Raw genomic sequence first — 18,129 nt, forward strand, 5'->3', positions numbered from 1 at the left:
TGCCCGTTTCTGTCCTCAGACTTCGGTGCTTAACACACCCAGGAGAAAAACTCAGTGCACTTTGTAAATGAAAGGAAGTTTTACCTTTTTTAAAAAAAAATCTTTAATGTTCATTGTTTTTGTCCTTTTTACTCCTAGGTCCCACAAGCAGAGGAAATATTACTTTTGTTTTTATTTATGTTCTTTATTCTAGAAAGTAGTTAAGAAACCTCACATGTAGCGATAGAGATGTATGTAAGAGACAGTGAGAGGGCCTGAGTTGGACTTAAGCAAGGACTGTGAGACACCAAAAGGGGTGAGGACAGAGTGGAGTTAGCTGAGATGCTCAGGAGGAAGTAGATGAAGGGCTCTGTTGTGGGGGGCTGCAGGCTTGGCCCTGAGTGTCCCTGTGGCCAGTTGTTGGGGGGTGCCCAGTGTGCAGGCAGACAGCTCGGCCACTTCCTGGCAGGTCACGTTGGTCTGTGCTTCTGTTTCCTCCTCAGGTAAGTGAAGGGATTTAAGGGTCCGGGCGTGGTGGCTCACACCTGTAATCTATAACATTTTAGGAGGCTGAGGCCGGAGGCTCACCTGAGCTCAGGCGGTTGAGGCTGCAGTGAGCCATGCTTGCACCACTGCACTCCAGCCTGGGCAACAGACCAATACTCTGTCACTTAAAAAAAGTGTAAACAGAAACACAGGGCCATTTACATATGATGGCACATGGCAGGAGCCCCACAGGTGTATGCTCAGGGGAGGGCCCAGCTTTGCTGGCTGACTTGCACCTATCCCTCCACCCTGTGCTGTGTCTTTCGCTCACTGGGTTCCTGGTTTAGTGAAACCAGTTGTGCAGGACAGTTCCCTTGGTAGCTTTTGTGTCAGTGGAAATGGGTCAGGATATGGTGTGTAGAAGCACTTATGAGCTCTGAGAGTTTCCTCTTATGAGTTCCTGGCCTGCAGCCTTCACAGCAGAAACCCCATGATGTCACATGCCTGTTTCTGTTCCCTGCTCTGTGCCCTATACTGTCCTGTTCTGTGCCTGCTGGTTTCAGTGACAGGAGGCAGGGAGCTGCTGGACCAGCCTGTATTTTTGTAGACATAGTTGGAAAAAGAAGTCACGCTCTTCTGTCCTCTCACCTTTGACAGATGTTTCCACCTCAAGATAAGTGGACATGGCCAATAGGACGCACTGTACTTTTCCTGGATGTGTTTCTGAAGGGCAGGCTGAGAGTGAGAGGCCTGGAGCTCACTGGGTGCCTGTGGCCTTGTCCTGGCCCCGGGGACACTGGTCTGTGCCCGAGATATTCCCTATTCCCCCCGCCCCACTGCATTTGCCCACATCCTTCGATGTTTGCCGTGTGTCCAATGTCTGCAAACCGACTGTCATGGGATTATACTGGGGCTGAAGTATAGTGCCACCCCTGCCCTGTCGGGGACGTTGAGCCCCAGATGCCACTGGACTGAGCCACTGCTTGCTTTTAGGAAAGAGGGGTGGGGGTTATGGGTCTGGGCGTGGGGAGCACAGGGGCTGCTCCTTGGCCTGCGAGTTGTTCATACAGACTCCCTGCCCACTCCCTGCAGGGGTGCTGGGTCCCAGGGGGCAAATGGCCCTTGGTGCCAAGAACGTGAGTTGGGCCTAGGGCCAGTGATGATGGAGAACAGCTTTTTTTTTTTTTTTTGTGAGACGGAGTCTCGCTCTGTCGCCCAGGCTGGAGTGCTGTGGCCGGATCTCAGCTCACTGCAAGCTCCGCCTCCCGGGTTTACGCCATTCTCCTGCCTCAGCCTCCCGAGTAGCTGGGACTACAGGCGCCCACCACCTCGCCCGGCTAGTTTTTTGTATTTTTTAGTAGAGACGGGGTTTCACCGTGTTAGCCAGGATGGTCTCGATCTCCTGACCTCGTGATCCGCCCGTCTCGGCCTCCCAAAGTGCCGGGATTACAGGCTTGAGCCACCGCGCCCAGCTGAGAACAGCTTTTTATGGGCACACAGCCCACAGCACTGTGCCAAGTGCTCAAGGCTCCCAGAGAAGCAGGCAGAAAGGAGGACAGTCGAGGTGTGCTGAGCACGTGGTGGCTGTGTGATCTGGAGCGCGGGTCACAGAGGCGCGGGGATGCTCTGGCCTGGGGTTTACCACAATGACTGCCAGTGACGGAGATTGGAAAAGAAATCTCACGTGTTGGTTCCGTGTTTTGGGGACTGCATTGAGATCTCACTTAGGAGTGAAAGCGTCCCTTCGTAGAGCCTCTTTCTGTGTCACCCTCCTCAGCTGCTGGGGTTGACTGACTCCTGATTCAGGCCTTTAGCGTGTGCTGGAGCTTCCCAGCAGCAGTCCAGCCCCCATCCCACCCTCTCTGTGGACTCCATTGCCTGTAACCGGAACGGCCCTTGCAAAGGGGCAGACTGTTCGACGGTAGGCATGTGCTGAGTCCCAGGGGCCGCACCCGCCCACCAGGAGCCTGGCACTGTGGCTGCAGTGCTGAGCAGCACCCTGTTTCTGTGGCAGGTGTCCATACACTCCATGTGGCTGGGGAACAGCATCACACCCCTAAGGGAGGAGGAATGGGATGAGGAGGAGGAGGAGGAGGCCGACGCCCCTGCACCTTCATCACCACCCACGTCTCCAGTCAACTCCAGGTTTTCCAATGGCCTTTTTCTTTTCTACAGAAATTTGAAATTTCTTATCAGTCATTTGATTTGTTTGAGGTGCTTCTTGAAATGAGCCTCTCATCTTCTGTACCCAGAAAACACCCATCTTGCATATTCTACAGGAAACACCGGGCTGGAGTTGACATCCATTCCTGTTCGCAGTTTTTACTCGAGTTGTACAGCCGCTGGATCCTGCCATCCAACTCAGCCAGGAGGACCCCGGCCATCCTGATCAGTGAGGTGGTTCGATCCGTAAGTGAGCCTTCCCATTCCCCTCACACCGGCACATGCCACACGCACCACACACACGCTGCACACACAGACGCGCCACACCACACGCACCACATGCACCACACACACGTCACATCACACATACCCCACATGCACGGAACACACACCACATGCACACGTACCCCACATGCATGCACCACACACACACACCAGATGCACACGTACCCCAAATGCACGCACCACACACACTCCACATGCACACATACCCCACATGCACACAACACACACATGCCACATGCACACGTACCCCACATGCACACAACACACACATGCCACATGCACACATACCCCACATGCACACAACACATGCCACACGTGCACACACACATACACCACATGCACCACACACAGCACACATGCCACACGCACACACACACCACACACACCCCACACAGCCCATACACCACTTTCATGCAACACACACCACACACAATGCCACACTCGCCACATGCACACACACCACATGTACATACCACACACATGCCACACGCACCACACACATGCCACACCACACACACCACACACAATGCCACACTCGCCACATGCACACACACCACATGTACATACCACACACATGCCACACGTACCACACACATGCCACACACACCACACGCATCACATACATGCACCACGTGTACTATGCACACACACAGACACACCACACGCGTACACCACACACAGACGCACACATGCGTCCCGCGCAGTAATGTCTCTTAGGTGTAAGAACACGACTTGCCAGTAGCGGCGTTCTGGACGCGTTGCCTGGATTCTAACAGTGCTGCTCTCCCCTTGCTTTCCTGGTGTTCCACATCTCCAGCTTCTGGTGGTCTCAGACTTGTTCACTGAGCGCAACCAGTTCGAGCTGATGTATGTGACGCTGACAGAACTGCGAAGGGTGCACCCTTCAGAAGACGAGATCCTCGCTCAGTACCTGGTGCCCGCCACCTGCAAGGCAGCTGCTGTCCTTGGGATGGTAAGTGACAGGTGGCACAGAGGTTCCTGTCCTGAAGCCATGTGGGCCCATCTGCCTTGGGACCTGGTGTTGGCCAGAGGTGCCAGGTGCGGCTGCCTCCTTCCAAGAGTTGACCCGACCCGGACTCCACAGCCCACGTGAGCTGCAGTGCTTCTCAGCTGGAGGGGGTTCAGCGACGGTCAGTGCCATCCACAGGCCACCGTGATGTGGGTCGTGGCGGCCAAGCCATGGTTTGGGGTCCCGTGTCCCTAGGCTTGTGACATCATTGTAGTAGCCCATCCCCACAGAACCATGCTGTGTGGTAGCACTGAAGCAGCGTAGATGGCGGAAATGCGACTGGCTTCCCCATGCTCTGCCCTGAGGCCTGACTGCCTCACTCCCCCTCAGTTATGTTCCAGGCCCCCCGAACTTCCTGACTGGACAGCTTCTCTCCTGGGGGCCATTTTGTCACAGTGACCCTGCGTTTCCAGTCCCAAGTCTGGGTGCTATAGTGTCTTCTTAGCATGGTGGTTGTCTTCGTCTATTTCGGCTGCTACCACAAGGTACCTTAGACTGGGTGATTTATAAACAGTGGAAATTCACTTCTCATAGTTCTGGGGGCTGGAAGTTCGTGGGCAAGGTGCCAACAGATTTGGTGTTTGGTGAGGGCTGCTCTCTGCTTCATAGATGGCATCTTCTCACTGGGTCCTCACGGTGAAAGGAGTGAACAAGCTCCCTCAGGCCTGTCAAAAGGGCCCCAGTCCACAAGGGCTCACCCCTCATGACTTCATCACCACCCAAGGCCCCACCTTCTAGTACTGTGGCACTGCAAATTAGTTGTCAGTGTAAGAGTTTCAGGGGGGATACATTCATTCAGACCATCCCAAGGGTCAAGTGTTCATCCTCTTGAGCTCCTCCTTATTCTGCTTCTGGTTTATCAGGATTCAGCCAGTGCAGCAGGGTACCTGTGTTCTGTGGGCACGTCACCACATGGTATTTGCCAAGCATCCATCAGCTGTACACATGAAATCGCTACCTGTGGCCCCGATTTCTGGCAAAGCCTATTCAAGGATGTCAGAACTGTCAGAGCTGGAGCCTCTGGGTCTTTGTCATGTGGCATTACCTAGTAATCCATTTTATGATAGCAATAGAAACACGTGTCTTCAACAAACACCTGAGTGGCTGCCGTGTGCCAGCCGTCTGGAGCCCTTGGTGAGAATGGCATGGCAGTGCCCATCAGGGCCTGCTTACCCCATGCTCTGGATGGGCTCCTGTCAGTAACAACGCTGTCGTGACAGTGATGATGTTTTTTTGCCGTCACTCCAGCCGCTAACATTTGCGGAGCTCTTCCTCCTGCAGCCCCACCTGACAAAGGCACCCTAGGCGGCCAGCGTCAGAGGTTAGCTGGCTTGTCTGGGTCACACAAAAATGCGGCAGAGGTGGGACTGAGCCCATGTCCGTGACCTGAAGCCTGACTCCCTGCGAGTCTTGACTACTCTTGCCTGGACTCTGTCCTCCCCGAGCCCAAACGCCAGTCATCTTCCCTTGTGGGTGGCCTTCAGCCTGGTGCTGTGCTGGTGACTTGGCAGCCATCCAGGCAGTGGAAACAATGAACACGTGGGCTCCCTGTGTGGGCATCTCTCTTCACTGCGAACACCCTCTGGGTGTTGCCCACATGATGTCAAAGCGGCTCTCGGAAGGGGTCCTTCTCCTTTGTGGCGAGTTTCAGCTGCTGGGCTAACTTGAATTGTAATGTGGTTTTGTGCTCAGGCCCAGAGCTCCTTAGGCAAGTGTTGTGCCATCAGTAATCAAATGAGAAATAATCATTTTGAAAAGCAGATCCTAAGGCAGGATGGTCATGGGCACTAATTCCCAGCTCTGTGCATCTTTCTTGAAGATGGTGATCCTCTGTGAAGGTTTTCAGCATGTCATGCTTGGTACCAACGTATCCAGAGCATGTCATTTTGAGGTATTTGCCTCCTGTTGTGAAATCCGTGCCACCTGAGAGCAGGTCCTGATGTGGGACTTTCAGAGGTGGGACCAGGGGCCGTGGGAGCGCAGTCCTTAGGGAGGTGCCGCGTGGCGTTGTGTGTATGAGGGGATAGCACAGGGTGAGGTGGGGGCCCAAGAAGGAAGTGATCCACAAAGAACAGCCTCTTTCGGTCCTCATTCCTGGGATGGGTGGGAGCGGCTTCTGTGTCTTCCGGTCATTTCCCCTGCGGAGAAGCTCCTGCCACTGCCGAGAACCTCATCTTGTTCCACAACAAGAAGAGGCTGCCTGGCCATCCAGCGCTCCATGGGAATTCTGTGTCCCCATAGTCTTGGGCTGAAGGAGGGCGACATACCTTGGTGACTTCTGCAGGGGTCTCCTCACTGTTAAAGAGCAGATTGAAAGTGAAGAATGTGGGCTAAGTGTTTAGGTCGATATTTAACCCCATTAGGTTTTGGATACTGAGTGAAATTGAGGCCATTTTGGTTGAAGGTTGGCATAAACTACTATCAGGGATCCCCAAGACTACCCCCAGGCTTTTCTAGAAGGACTCTCAGCTAAGATGTAATACAGTAAAAGCACACAAAACACAATCAGCAAACCAAATCAGCAAGGGCAGAGGCCCATGGGGCGGTGTCCCGAGGAAACCAGGCCCGAGCTTCCAGAATCCTCTCCTGGCGGGGTCGTGCAGGACACACTGAGCTCCCCCAAAGTGAGCCGTGACAGCGTGTGCAGTGTCGTCACCAGGCTCAAGCTTCCAGAATCCTCTCCCAGTGGGGTCGTGCAGGACACACTGAGCTCCCCCAGAGTGAGCTGTGACAGCGTGTGCAGTGTCGTCACCAGGGAAGCCCACTAGAGACTCGGTGCCAGGGTTTTGACTGCGGGCTGGGCACGTGGGCACCTTCTGCCTGCTTCGTGCCCATACTCTGGACTCCCAGAGGGAAGGCAGATTCTCAGCACAAACACCGTTGCCCACACAAGCAGCTGAGCACAGAGAGCCCCTCCTCAGTGAGGATGGTGGGCACCGTCCCGACACCAGCCAGGGGCCAGCCTTGCACACAGACCTCTCAGGATGGTCTCGGGCCGTGCACACAAGCATGAGGGCAGCGCACCGCCCCCGCCCCTCCTTGGCTGTGGGGAGGAGCCACTGGGGCGTGAGCTCTGGTGGCATCAGCAGCTTTTGTCTGTGTGTGTCTAGGACAAGGTCGTGGCGGAGCCTGTCAGCCGCCTGCTGGAGAGCACGCTCAGGAGCAGCCACCTGCCCAGCAGGGTCGGAGCCCTGCACGGCATCCTCTATGTGCTGGAGTGCGACCTGCTGGACGATACTGCCAAGCAGCTCATCCCAGTCATCAGTGACTATCTCCTCTCCAACCTGAAAGGGATCGCCCAGTGAGTGGGAGCCTGGCTGGGGCTAGGACGGGGGTCTCGGAATGAGCTGCGAAGGAAGCAGCATCACCCTCTCCAAGTGCCCAGGTCCCTGGCCAGATGGCAGGCAGGTGTCAGTGGGAACCCAGGTGGGCGCCATGGCTGAGGTTGGTGAGACGCAAGGGCACAGGTGTGTCCTAGAGGCTTCCTCGGGCACCCCCAGTGAGCTAGAGCTCCTGCCTCTGCTGCTGTCTCATGTGGCGCTGAGCACATTTCCCCATGTGCCCATTCCTGACTCTGCTCGCGAGGCCAGCGGTTCTCATTCTCTGCTCTCAGAACCCTCTCCTCATTACCCAGGCCAGCCTCCTCTCTGCACCTTCCCCGCCCTGGCCCAGCACCTCCCTCCTGTTTCCACTGTGATTCTGACCTCACTTTATCTTAAAGCTGCTGGGCGGCAGGTTCTGCACAGATGTGTCCTTGACAAAGCACGGCTGGTGCCACAACCCCTTAACGAGCAAGTCAGGCTCTTCACAACGATGTCTTGTGAGTGCGGAGGGCTCTGTGACACCCTGGTCTCACCTCCGCTCTCCCGAAGTTGCAGAGGCTTTAGCAGAGATGGGCCCAGCCTCTCTGAGTCACAGGCTTTAGAGCTGTCTGTAGAGGGAGGGTAGAATTTCATCAGCCACCCACATGGGGGAGTTGAGGGCAAGAATTTGGAGCAAAGATGGGAAAGGGGCTGGGAAGAATGGCCAGTGATCCCCTTTGACAAGTGGGCAAGAGATGGGGGCCGGGTCAAAGTTGAGTGGAAGACTTGGAGGGAGATGGGAAGATCTCTGTAGGCACAGTTCAGACAGGAGGGAGGTGTGACCCAGGGCACGGGCTGGTGGCTGTCTGGCAGGATTTGGGACATCCTGGAGCAGGGACAGCGGCTCAACAGGTGCCATTGCCCTCATCCAGGCCAGAGTGGCACAAGCTTGTGGGGACGCCCTTCTCGTCTGTCATCCTTGCTGGGCGGTGGGTGCTGTGCTAGCAGGACGCAGGACAGGCGGACAGCTGGCAACTGTCTCTGCATCCCTGGAGCCTGGCATAGGGCAAGTCACATGGGGGACACAGGCCTGCAAATCAGGCACATGCGTTGGTGCAGCGAGGTGATTTTGGGGGGCAGCCCCACAACAGGCCCCAGGCACAGGCCGAAGCCCTGGCTGTACTGGCGTGTTGGGCCGTCTATGGCTCTTGCTGTGGGCATGGAGGACTCAGGAAAGGAGAGTTGAGGTGGCCCAGGAGTTGCGTTTGGGATGCAGAGAGCTTGTGGCATCCAGGTAGAAATGGTGTGTGGGGCTGGCCTCAGTGCCATGGGCACGGGCTGTGTCACATGCCTCCGAGGTGGAGGTCGGACCACGTGGTGATGGATATAAGCATCACTGGGCACGTTTCTGTGGGTGGAGGGGAGCATCTTATTGGCTCCTCTGTTCACAGTGGCCACTCATTCAGTCCCTGGCTACCGGGTCCCCACTGTGCCATGGGGAAGGCAGGTGCTGTCGGGGGATCACACAAGGCAGCACGTCATGGTGGAATGTGCCACGAAGGAAAAGCACAGGGCACTCAGGAAGTACAGGGGACTGGCCTGGGGTGTGGGAATCCAGGGCCTCTTTGAGGGACAGAGAGAGGAAGTCTGTGGTGGCCAGTATGGAGGTGGCCACAGGGGAGGCTGGGCCAGGCCGAGAGGGCAGGGCGTGGAGGAGGTAGACGGGCTCAGCTACCCAGGGAGGAGTCGAGCAGAGGCTGAAGGGTCAGGCCAGGTTACAGGGGCCTGGGGAGCCACACAGGGTAGGTGCTCCTGGGAGCCAGCCTGGCCTGCAGCTCTTCACTCCCGCGTGGGGCCGGGCATGCTGCGAAGCCCTCTCTACGTTGGATGGGGGTGGCTGAGCCTGGCTGCTGTCTCCCGTTTTCAGCTGCGTGAACATTCACAGCCAGCAGCACGTACTGGTCATGTGTGCCACTGCGTTTTACCTGATTGAGAACTATCCTCTGGACGTAGGGCCAGAATTTTCAGCATCAATAATACAGGTGAGTGGGCCCTGGCTGTCTTCCTCTGCACACGGGGAGCGGGCTTCCCTTCTCTTTTCCTTGCGGGATCATACCAGTGGGCCAGTTTTGACTTGGTGGGGAGGAGGCATGAACACCTGAGACCATGCAGCGACAGAAACCTTTCTCCCTGTGCAGATGTGTGGGGTGATGCTGTCCGGAAGTGAGGAGTCCACCCCCTCCATCATTTACCACTGTGCCCTCAGAGGCCTGGAGCGCCTCCTGCTCTCTGAGCAGCTCTCCCGCCTGGATGCAGAATCCCTGGTCAAGCTGAGTGTGGACAGAGTGAACGTGCACAGCCCGCACCGGGCCATGGCGGCTCTGGGCTTGATGCTCACCTGCATGTACACAGGTGAGCATGTACACGGTGCCCGCAAGGCCAGCCCAAGTCCTGTTCAAGGGAGACAGGAGCATGCTCGCTCAAGGAACCTAGACTAGGTGTCCTCTGATTTGACACTTTTGGTGTTGCCCCAAGCTGGCCCCATCACCTTGCAAGAGAGGCTCTGGAGCCCCCAGGGCTGGAGTACCTGGTCAGGGTTGACCACCCCTCTGGTCACTCATCCCATGTGGCTGAGCTGTGCTGGGTCCTGGGCTAGCGAGGGGCTCACATCACCTGCTGTCAGATCTTCTCCAGGGATTCATTGGACTCCTGTGTACAAAGCACTATCTACAGAGCCTGTTGGGTTGTATAGATGTAACCTTCGTACTGAACACTTTTATTACAGGAAAGGAGAAAGTCAGTCCGGGTAGAACTTCAGACCCTAATCCTGCAGCCCCAGACAGCGAGTCGGTGATTGTTGCTATGGAGCGGGTGTCTGTTCTTTTTGATAGGTAAGAAACGAAGCCCCATCCCTCAGCCGTTAGCTTCCCTAGAACTTTGGCCTGAAGCTGAGCGTTTGTGTGTGTCGGCTGATGCCCTGGCGCTGTTGCTGGAGTCCCGCCAGTGATTCCCGACCACAGCCTGACCGTGGGCTGCCTTGGCTCAGGGTTCCACTGGCGAGCTGGTGGTCCTTGGACCCCAGCGCTCAGGTGTAGTGTTGACCAGTTCCAACGTTGTCCCAGCGCCTGCCCATCTCTCCTGAGGGCTCAGGCACCGCACCTGGCCGTGTGGGGTATGGCAGGGGGCAGGAAAGACCAGTCTCTGGGAGGGTGCGGCAGAAGCCTGCGCAGTGATGAGGAGTTGGCTCAGCCTGGCTGCCTGTCGTGAGAGGGGAGCCCACGGGGGTCTGCGGGAGGGGGTCCGTGGTGCCTGTGAGCAGGGTGAGGGGCAGCAGCAGGAGGAGGAAGGTGAAACCCACACATGCATCTTTGAGACCCGTGTGGTCAGTGGCTTCTCCTCCCTACCCCTCCGCCCCACTGCTGTGCGTGAATTGGTGTTGAGGATTGGCTTCGCTCACCTGCTCTGGAAGTGGGTTAGGAGCTTCGTAGGGCTTTTTCTCAAGGACAAGGCTCCCTGATTTGCTCTCAGGCCTCAGTCCTGGCGACATGGCAGATCTGGGGCGTTGTTGTACTGCCTTGCCTGTGCTCTCCAATCAGGGTGTCCCAGTCCTGGCGACATGGCGGATCTGGGGCGTTGTTGCACTGCCTTGCCTGTGCTCTCCAATCAGGGTGTCCCAGTCCTAGCGACATGGCGGATCTGGGGCGTTGTTGCACTCCCTTGCCTGTGCTCTCCAATCAGGGTGTCCAGTGGGGAGCCATTTGGCTTTTCTCAAGAGCATATTCAGGTGGACTTTGCTCTATTCTTTGACCAGATGAGGTGTTCTGAACAGCTGAGCCTGTGCTTGTCTGTTTTCATGTTTTTGTTTTTTTTTTTTGAGATGGAGTTTTGCCCTTGTCACCCAGGCTGGAGTGCAATGGCGCGATCTCGGCTCACGGCAACCTCCACCTCCCGGGTTCAAGCAATTCTCCTGCCTCAGCCTCCCGAGTAGCTGGGATTACAGGCACATGCCACCACGCCCAGCTAATTTTTGTGATTTTAGTAGAGACAGTGCTTCACTGTGTTGGCCGAACTGGTCTCGAACTCCTGAACTCAAGTGATCCACCCTCCTCGGCCTCCCAAAGTGCTGGGATTGCAGGCGTGAGCCACCGTGCCTGGCCCCCATGTCGATTTTAAAACGCACCTCTGCATCATTCTTCAGTTCCCACATGCTCACTGAGCACCACCACAGCTGGCAGACGGACACAGGGAGGCGCCACAACCAGTCCTGGCCTTCAAGGGGCTTGTGGTCTAGTGGACCCAGTGCTAGGTGGCGAGTGCTCCAGAGAGCGTGGTGCACGCCTTCCGCTCTACCGCCCTCCAGACGCCGCAGGGAGGCACCTTGGAGCTGACCACAGATCTCCCTCCGTGGAGCACTGTCTTCAGCACAGCCGCCGTGCCACTGCTGGGCGAGGGTCTGCGGGCGGGTAGAGCCAGGAGCACCTGTGAGAAAGTGCGCTGCCGTTTCTTGGCTGCTTCCCGTGCATCTCAGTTACACACAGCTGGCATGTGTGCACTGATGAGACAGGAACATGATGGTTGCTTTTCAGCACTAAAAAGGATACTGCTCAGGGGGCGTGTTTCAGGATCTGGTTAGGGAAGAAGCAGCGAGAGCACAGATGGGGCCCTGTTTGGTAACAAGAAAAAAGTCCCGGTTGACAACAGTGCTACAAAGTGTTAGAACACATAGAAATGTTTATGGAGCATTTGGATGTGGAAAGCAGCAAAAACATAATGAGAAGGGGTTCTTTTGTTAGGATTTTAAAAAATCTCTTTTGTAACGTCCTTCCGGCTGCACCATTTCTGCATATTCTTTTATGTAGCTTTCAGACTCTTAGGATTTCTGGTCACTGCAGGGCGTGGGAGCCCAGACAGAGCCTATGCTTAGCAGCCTGTCTTCACGAGCTGGACAGAGGAAGAGCTGGGGTTTTGCCTTTTTAGCCTCAAATTTCATACTCCAGTTGCTTAGGCTCTGACTTTCCCCACTTGGAAAGTCCCTCACGGCCAAGGGTACCTCCCAGCCCTGATTTCACATCAGCATTTTCCCCAGAGCCAAGGCCCTCCGCGGGCAGGTGGGGCAGCTGTGGGAGCTGGTGCCAGGCTCTGACCTGTGTCCCTCCTCCCAGGATCAGGAAAGGCTTTCCTTGTGAAGCCAGAGTGGTGGCGAGGATCCTGCCCCAGTTTCTAGACGACTTCTTCCCACCCCAGGACATCATGAACAAAGTCATTGGAGAGTTTCTGTCCAACCAGCAGCCATACCCCCAGTTCATGGCCACCGTGGTGTATAAGGTGAGGTTGCATGTGGGATGGGGATGGAGTGGGGAAGCCTGGAGGTGGAATTGCCCCTGACTTCCCAGCAGATTCGCCAGAAGAACCCAGCTCCTCCCCTTTAAAGCAGCAATGCCTCTGGCCCCCACCCCACCCCCACCACCCAGGCACAGCAGGTGCTTCCCGCCCCCCAGCCCTGACACTCAGGCACCCGCTTGCTCCTGGCAGGTGTTTCAGACTCTGCACAGCACCGGGCAGTCATCCATGGTCCGGGACTGGGTCATGCTGTCCCTCTCCAACTTCACGCAGAGGACCCCAGTCGCCATGGCCACATGGAGCCTCTCCTGCTTCTTCGTCAGCGCGTCCACCAGCCCATGGGTTGCGGCGATGTATCCTCTCTGGGTCCCTGGTGCTGGCCCCGTTTCCCTCGTCAACACCAAGGCTCATGTTTCATGATAAAGTTTTGAAACCTAACCTTTGCAAAATCCCCACAGATGCCAAGGTGACAGGCCCTCAGCCCCAGGGAAGTACAATGCTGACAGGGATACAGAAAGGAGCACATCCAGACATTTGCTGACCAGGGCGTCTCAGAGGGGCCCGTGTATGGCAGAAGGGTCGAAGCTGCTAAGGGGCCCTTCTGTGGAGGGCCTGGGTGAGGGGAGGGAGGGTGGGCGGCAGTCTCTGCAGACCTCCCGCCCACTCGCGGGCTCTGTGTGGCTGGGCTTCTCCTGACACTGCTTCTCATTAGCTTTGGTCATTGTGCCTCGATCACCCTCTCGGGGAAAGGCTTAAGTAAAGATCCAGTTCCCACCCCCAGATGCTGGCTGCCAGGAGTTTCCCTTTCCACAGCCCTCCCCCAAGACAGACCACAAGAGCCTCCAAGCAGCACGGTTGTCCTGGTGCTGACAGCACAGCCTCGCCCAGTGTGCCTGGCGTGGCTCTGCCCGCACTGTACTGGAGCAGGGCTCGTGGGGGCCAGCAGGACAGCAGGAGCATCGGCCACCAGCGCTGCACAGGAGCCAGGCCAGGTGAGTGCTGCCGAGTGGGTGCCTGCCTGCAGGCCTCCTGCTTCCTTGGCCAGCTCTGCCCAGCTCACTTCTGCCCTGCTGGCCTTCCAGCAGGGTGTCCAGCCAGCCAAGGGTTACAGGAATGAAGGTGGAGGCGCTGCTGCAGCTGGAGCCATCCAGGTAGCCCTTCCGGGGCTCTGCTGGCTCTCCAGGCTCCCTGGGCCCCTTCGTAGGCTGTTTCAGGAGAGGAGCTCCCAGGTGAGGACTGGGGGGCAGCATTCCCCTCATTTGCCGGCCTTTTTCCTTAACTCCTGCACCAGCCTCCCACATGTCATCAGCAGGATGGGAAAGCTGGAGCAGGTGGACGTCAACCTTTTCTGCCTGGTTGCCACAGACTTTTACAGACACCAGATAGAGGAGGAGCTCGACCGCAGGGCCTTCCAGTCTGTGTTTGAGGTGGTTGCAGCTCCAGGAAGCCCATATCACCGGCTGCTGACTTGTTTACGAAGTGTCCACAAGGTCACCACCTGCTGAGCGCCATGGTGGGAGAGACTGTGAGGCGGCAGCTGGGGCTGGAGCCTCCAGAAATCTGCGCCCCGTGCCCTGCCTCCGCCGAGCCAGCTTGGTCCCTGTGGGCTTCCGCACATGCCGCGGGCGGCCAGGCAACGTGTGTGTCTCTGCCATATGGCAGAAGTGCTCTTTGTGGTACAGTGGCCAGGCAAGGAGTATCTGCAGTCCCGGTGGGGCTGAGCCTGAGGCCTTCCAGAGAGCAGGAGCAGCTGTGCTGCACGCCATGTGGGTGACCAGGTCCTTTCTCCTGATGCTTACCTGTTGGGTGTTGCCAGGCTGCAGCTGCTCTTGCATCTGGGCCGGAAGTCCTCCCTCCTGCAGGCTGGCTGTTGGCCCCTCTGCTGTCCTGCAGTAGAAGGTGCCGTGAGCAGGCTTTGGGAACACTGGCCTGTGTCTTCCTGGTGGGGTGTGCATGCCACGCCCTGTGTCTGTATGCACAGATGCCATGGCATGTGCTGGGCCAGTGGCTGGGGGTGCTAGACACCCAGCACCATTCTCCCTTCTCTCTTTTCTTCTCAGGATTTAAAATTTAATTATATCAGTAAAGAGATTAATTTTAACGTAACTCTTTCTATGCCCGTGTAAAGTATGTGAATTGCAAGGCCTGTGCTGCATGCGACAGTGTTCGGGGAGGTGGGCAGGGCCCCTGGCCACGCTCCCTCTCCTGTAGCCACTGGCATAGCCTTCCTGAGCACCCGCTGACATTTCCGTTGTACATGTTCCTGTTTATGCATTCACAAGGTGACTGGGATGTAGAGAGGCGTTAGTGTGCAGGTGGCCACAGCAGGACTAAGGACAGGCCCCCACTGTCCTAGGGGCGTGCTCGCCTGCAGCCCCTCCTTCTTGGGCACAGACAACTGTTGTTCTCCACCCACATTAGGGATAGCAGCCTCCCTATCAGCTGAGAAGGCCAGCCCTCCCTGGCTGTGAGCAGCCTCCGCTGTGTCCAGAGACATGGGCCTCCCACTCCTGTTCCTTGCTAGCCCTGGGGCGGTGTCTGCCCAGGAGCTGGCTGGCCGGTGTTGGGATCTGCCGTTCCATGGATGCATGCCCCAAGGGTGTCACTGAGCTGTGTTTTGTCTGAGCCTCTCTTGGTCAACAGCAAAGCTTGGCGTCTTGGCACTGTTAGTGACAGAGCCTGGCATCCCTTCTGCCCCCGTTCCAGCTGACATCTTGCACGGGGACCCCTTTTAGTCAGGAGAGTGCAGATCTGTGCTCATTGGAGACTGCCCCACTGCCCTGTCAGAGCCGCCACTCCTAACCCCAGGCCAGGTCCCTGGACCAGCCTCCTGTTTGCAGGCCCAGAGGAGCCAAGTCATTAAAATGGAAGTGGATTCTGGATGGCCGGCTGCTGCTGACATAGGAGCTGGATTTGGGAGCTCTGAGATGGGGCAGGAGCTCTGCTTCCTCAGCCCTTGAGGCGAGCCAGGCGAGGTTGGCGACTGTCATGTGGCTTGGTTTGGTCATTGCCCGTTGATGTTTTGGGTATTGAATATGGTAAGTGGAGGAAATGCTTTTCTGGAGTCTGTGCAGGTGCTGCCTTGAGACCCTCAAGCTTCCACCCGTCCCTGTCGTATGTTGCAGCTGAGGAGCAGCTGACATGTGGACTTGTGTGCTGCCCACATACATGAGGGGACACTGAAAGGGAGCCCCTGCTCAAAGGGAGCCCCTCCTCTGAGCAGCCTTTGACAGGCCTGTATGAGGCTTTTCCCACCAGCTCCCAACAGAGGCCTCCCCCAGCCAGGACCACCTCGTCCTCGTGGCAGGGCAGCAGGAGCGGTAGAAAGGGGTCTGATGTTTGAGGAGGCCCTTAAGGGAAGCTACTGAATTTTAACAAGAAAACCACCATTCTTCCGTATTGGTTGGGGGCTCCTGTTTCTCATCCTAGCTTCTTCCTGGAAAGCCTGCTAGAAGGTTTGGGAATGAGGGGAAAGTTCTCAGAACCGTTGCTGCTCCCCACCCACCTCCCCTGCAGGTTATGTCAACAGCTCGGAGACAGACGTATCACAGGCCAGATGTTGTTCCTGCTAGATGTTTACATTTGTAAGAAATAACACTGTGAATGTAAAACGGAGCCATTCCCCTTGGAATGCATATCACTGGGCTCAACACAGAGTTTGTCTTCCTTTTGTTTACGACGTGATCTAAAACAGTCCTTAGCAAGGGGCTCAGAACACCCCGCTCTGGCAGTGGGTGTCCCCCACTCCCAAAGGCCTGCCTGTGTGCTTCAGAGATGAATATGAGCTCATTAGTAAAATGACTTTACCCATGCGTAAGTCAAGTACACGTGCACGTGCATATGGACACATCTGTAGTTTTATACACGCACATCTCAAGACAGAGATGCATGGCCTCCAAGAGTGCCCGTGTCGGTTCTTCCTGGAAGTTGACTTTCCTCAGACCTGCCAGGTAAAGTTAGCTGTGTGACGGGCGTCCAGGCGTGGGGCCTGGTCAGAGCAGGGCTCCTTCATGGCTCACTAGGATCCCACCGGAGAAAACGGTCTCCATATCAACTCTGCCGAAGGGAGGAAGACTTTGTCGCGTTCCTAAAAACCTATGGCAAGCACCAATCATATTATCCAAATTTTGTTGAAAATGTGATTAATTTGGTTGTCAAGTTTTGGGGGTGAGCTGTGGGGAGACTGCTTTTGTTTTGCTGCTGGTAATATCAGGAAAGACTTTAATGAAACCAGGGTAGAATTGTTTGGCAATGCACTGAAGCGCGTTTCTTTCCCAAAACGCGCCTCCCTTCCGCTGCGGGCCCAGCTGAGTCTGTGTAGGTGACGTTTCCGGCTGCCAAGTGCTCTTTGTTACTGTGCACCCCCATTTCTGCCAGCACATGTGTCCTTTCAGGAGGAAAATGTGAAGCTGAAACCCCTCCAGAATGTAGCATCTGAGAAGGCCCTGTGCCCTAAAGGACACCCCTCGCCCCCACCTTCATGGAGGGGTCATTCCAGAGCCCTCGGAGCCGATGAACAGCTCGTCCTCTTGGAGCTGAGCTGAGCCCCCCACGGAGCTCGGGACGGATAGTAAACAGCAATAACTCGGTCTGTGGCTGCCTGGCAGGTGGAAGTTCCTCCCCCTGAGGGGCGGAGTGAGGTTAGTTCTGTGTGTCTGCGAGGTGGAGTCAGCCTGCTCCTGCTACCTGTGAGCATCCTGCCCAGCAGACATCCTCACCCGGCTTTGTCCCTCCCCACTTCCTCCCTCTGCGGGGAGGACCCAGGACCACAGCTGCTGGCCAGGGTAGGCTTGGAGCTGTGCTCCGGAGGGGCCACCTGTGGGAGCGAGAAGAAGGAAGATCTTGAGAGCTGCCAAGGCACCCTGGAGAGCTCAGGATGGTCCAGGCGAGAAGAGGACACTCGCTCGCCAGGCCTGGGCCTCCTGGGAAGGAGGGAGCCGCTCAGAGCGCCGCATGACAACTGAAGGCAACCTGGAAGGTTCAGAGGCCACTCTTCCCCCGTGTGCCTGTCACGCTCTGGTGCAGTCAAAGGAACGCCTTCCCCTCAGTTGTTTCCAAAAGCAGAGTCTCCCGCTGCAATCTGGGTGGTGATTGCCAGCCTTGGAGGATCGTGGCCAACGTGGACCTGCCTACGGAGGGTGGGCTCTGACCCACGTGGGGCCTCCTTGTCCAGGTCTCATTGCTTTGCGCTGTGGTCAGAGGGACTGTCAGCTGAGCCTGAGCTCCCCTGGAGCCAGCAGGGCTGTGATGGGCGAGTCCCGGAGCCCCACCCAGACCTGACTGCTTCTGAGAGCAAAGGGAAGGACTGACGAGAGATGTATATTTAATTTTTTTAACTGCTGCAAACATTGTACATCCAAATTAAAGGAAAAACATTGAAACCATCAGTTGTTGCTGTGTGAGGTTTGCTTTACTTCATGAGAACCTAGACCTTGCTGAGCTGGAGTCTTAGGAAACTGTCTCCTAAGTGCTTCTCCAGCGGGGGCAGAAACTGTCCCACCAGCTAACATCTGACATTACGGAGGGTCCCGCAGGCAGCTGCCA

At 56.5% G+C, this 18,129-nt stretch overlaps 1 protein-coding gene across 1 annotated transcript in view; it reads left to right on the top strand.

Annotated features, from left to right (window-relative positions):
* HTT (huntingtin) overlaps window positions 1–17,972 on the top strand; it is a 165,105-nt gene extending 147,133 nt beyond the window's left edge. Inside the window, exons 58-67 of the mRNA XM_025385370.1 lie at window positions 2,480–2,610; window positions 2,745–2,874; window positions 3,731–3,886; window positions 7,054–7,244; window positions 9,173–9,287; window positions 9,444–9,657; window positions 10,031–10,136; window positions 12,408–12,570; window positions 12,778–12,938; window positions 13,877–17,972. Coding sequence (XP_025241155.1) covers window positions 2,480–2,610; window positions 2,745–2,874; window positions 3,731–3,886; window positions 7,054–7,244; window positions 9,173–9,287; window positions 9,444–9,657; window positions 10,031–10,136; window positions 12,408–12,570; window positions 12,778–12,938; window positions 13,877–14,090 — 1,581 coding nt within the window. The 3' untranslated portion in view covers window positions 14,091–17,972. The remainder of the gene's footprint in view (window positions 1–2,479; window positions 2,611–2,744; window positions 2,875–3,730; window positions 3,887–7,053; window positions 7,245–9,172; window positions 9,288–9,443; window positions 9,658–10,030; window positions 10,137–12,407; window positions 12,571–12,777; window positions 12,939–13,876) is intronic.
* The last annotated feature ends 157 nt before the right edge of the window (window positions 17,973–18,129 follow it).

This window comes from Theropithecus gelada, chromosome 5 (genome assembly GCF_003255815.1).
Source record: "Theropithecus gelada isolate Dixy chromosome 5, Tgel_1.0, whole genome shotgun sequence".
NCBI classification, from domain to species: Eukaryota; Metazoa; Chordata; class Mammalia; order Primates; family Cercopithecidae; genus Theropithecus; species Theropithecus gelada.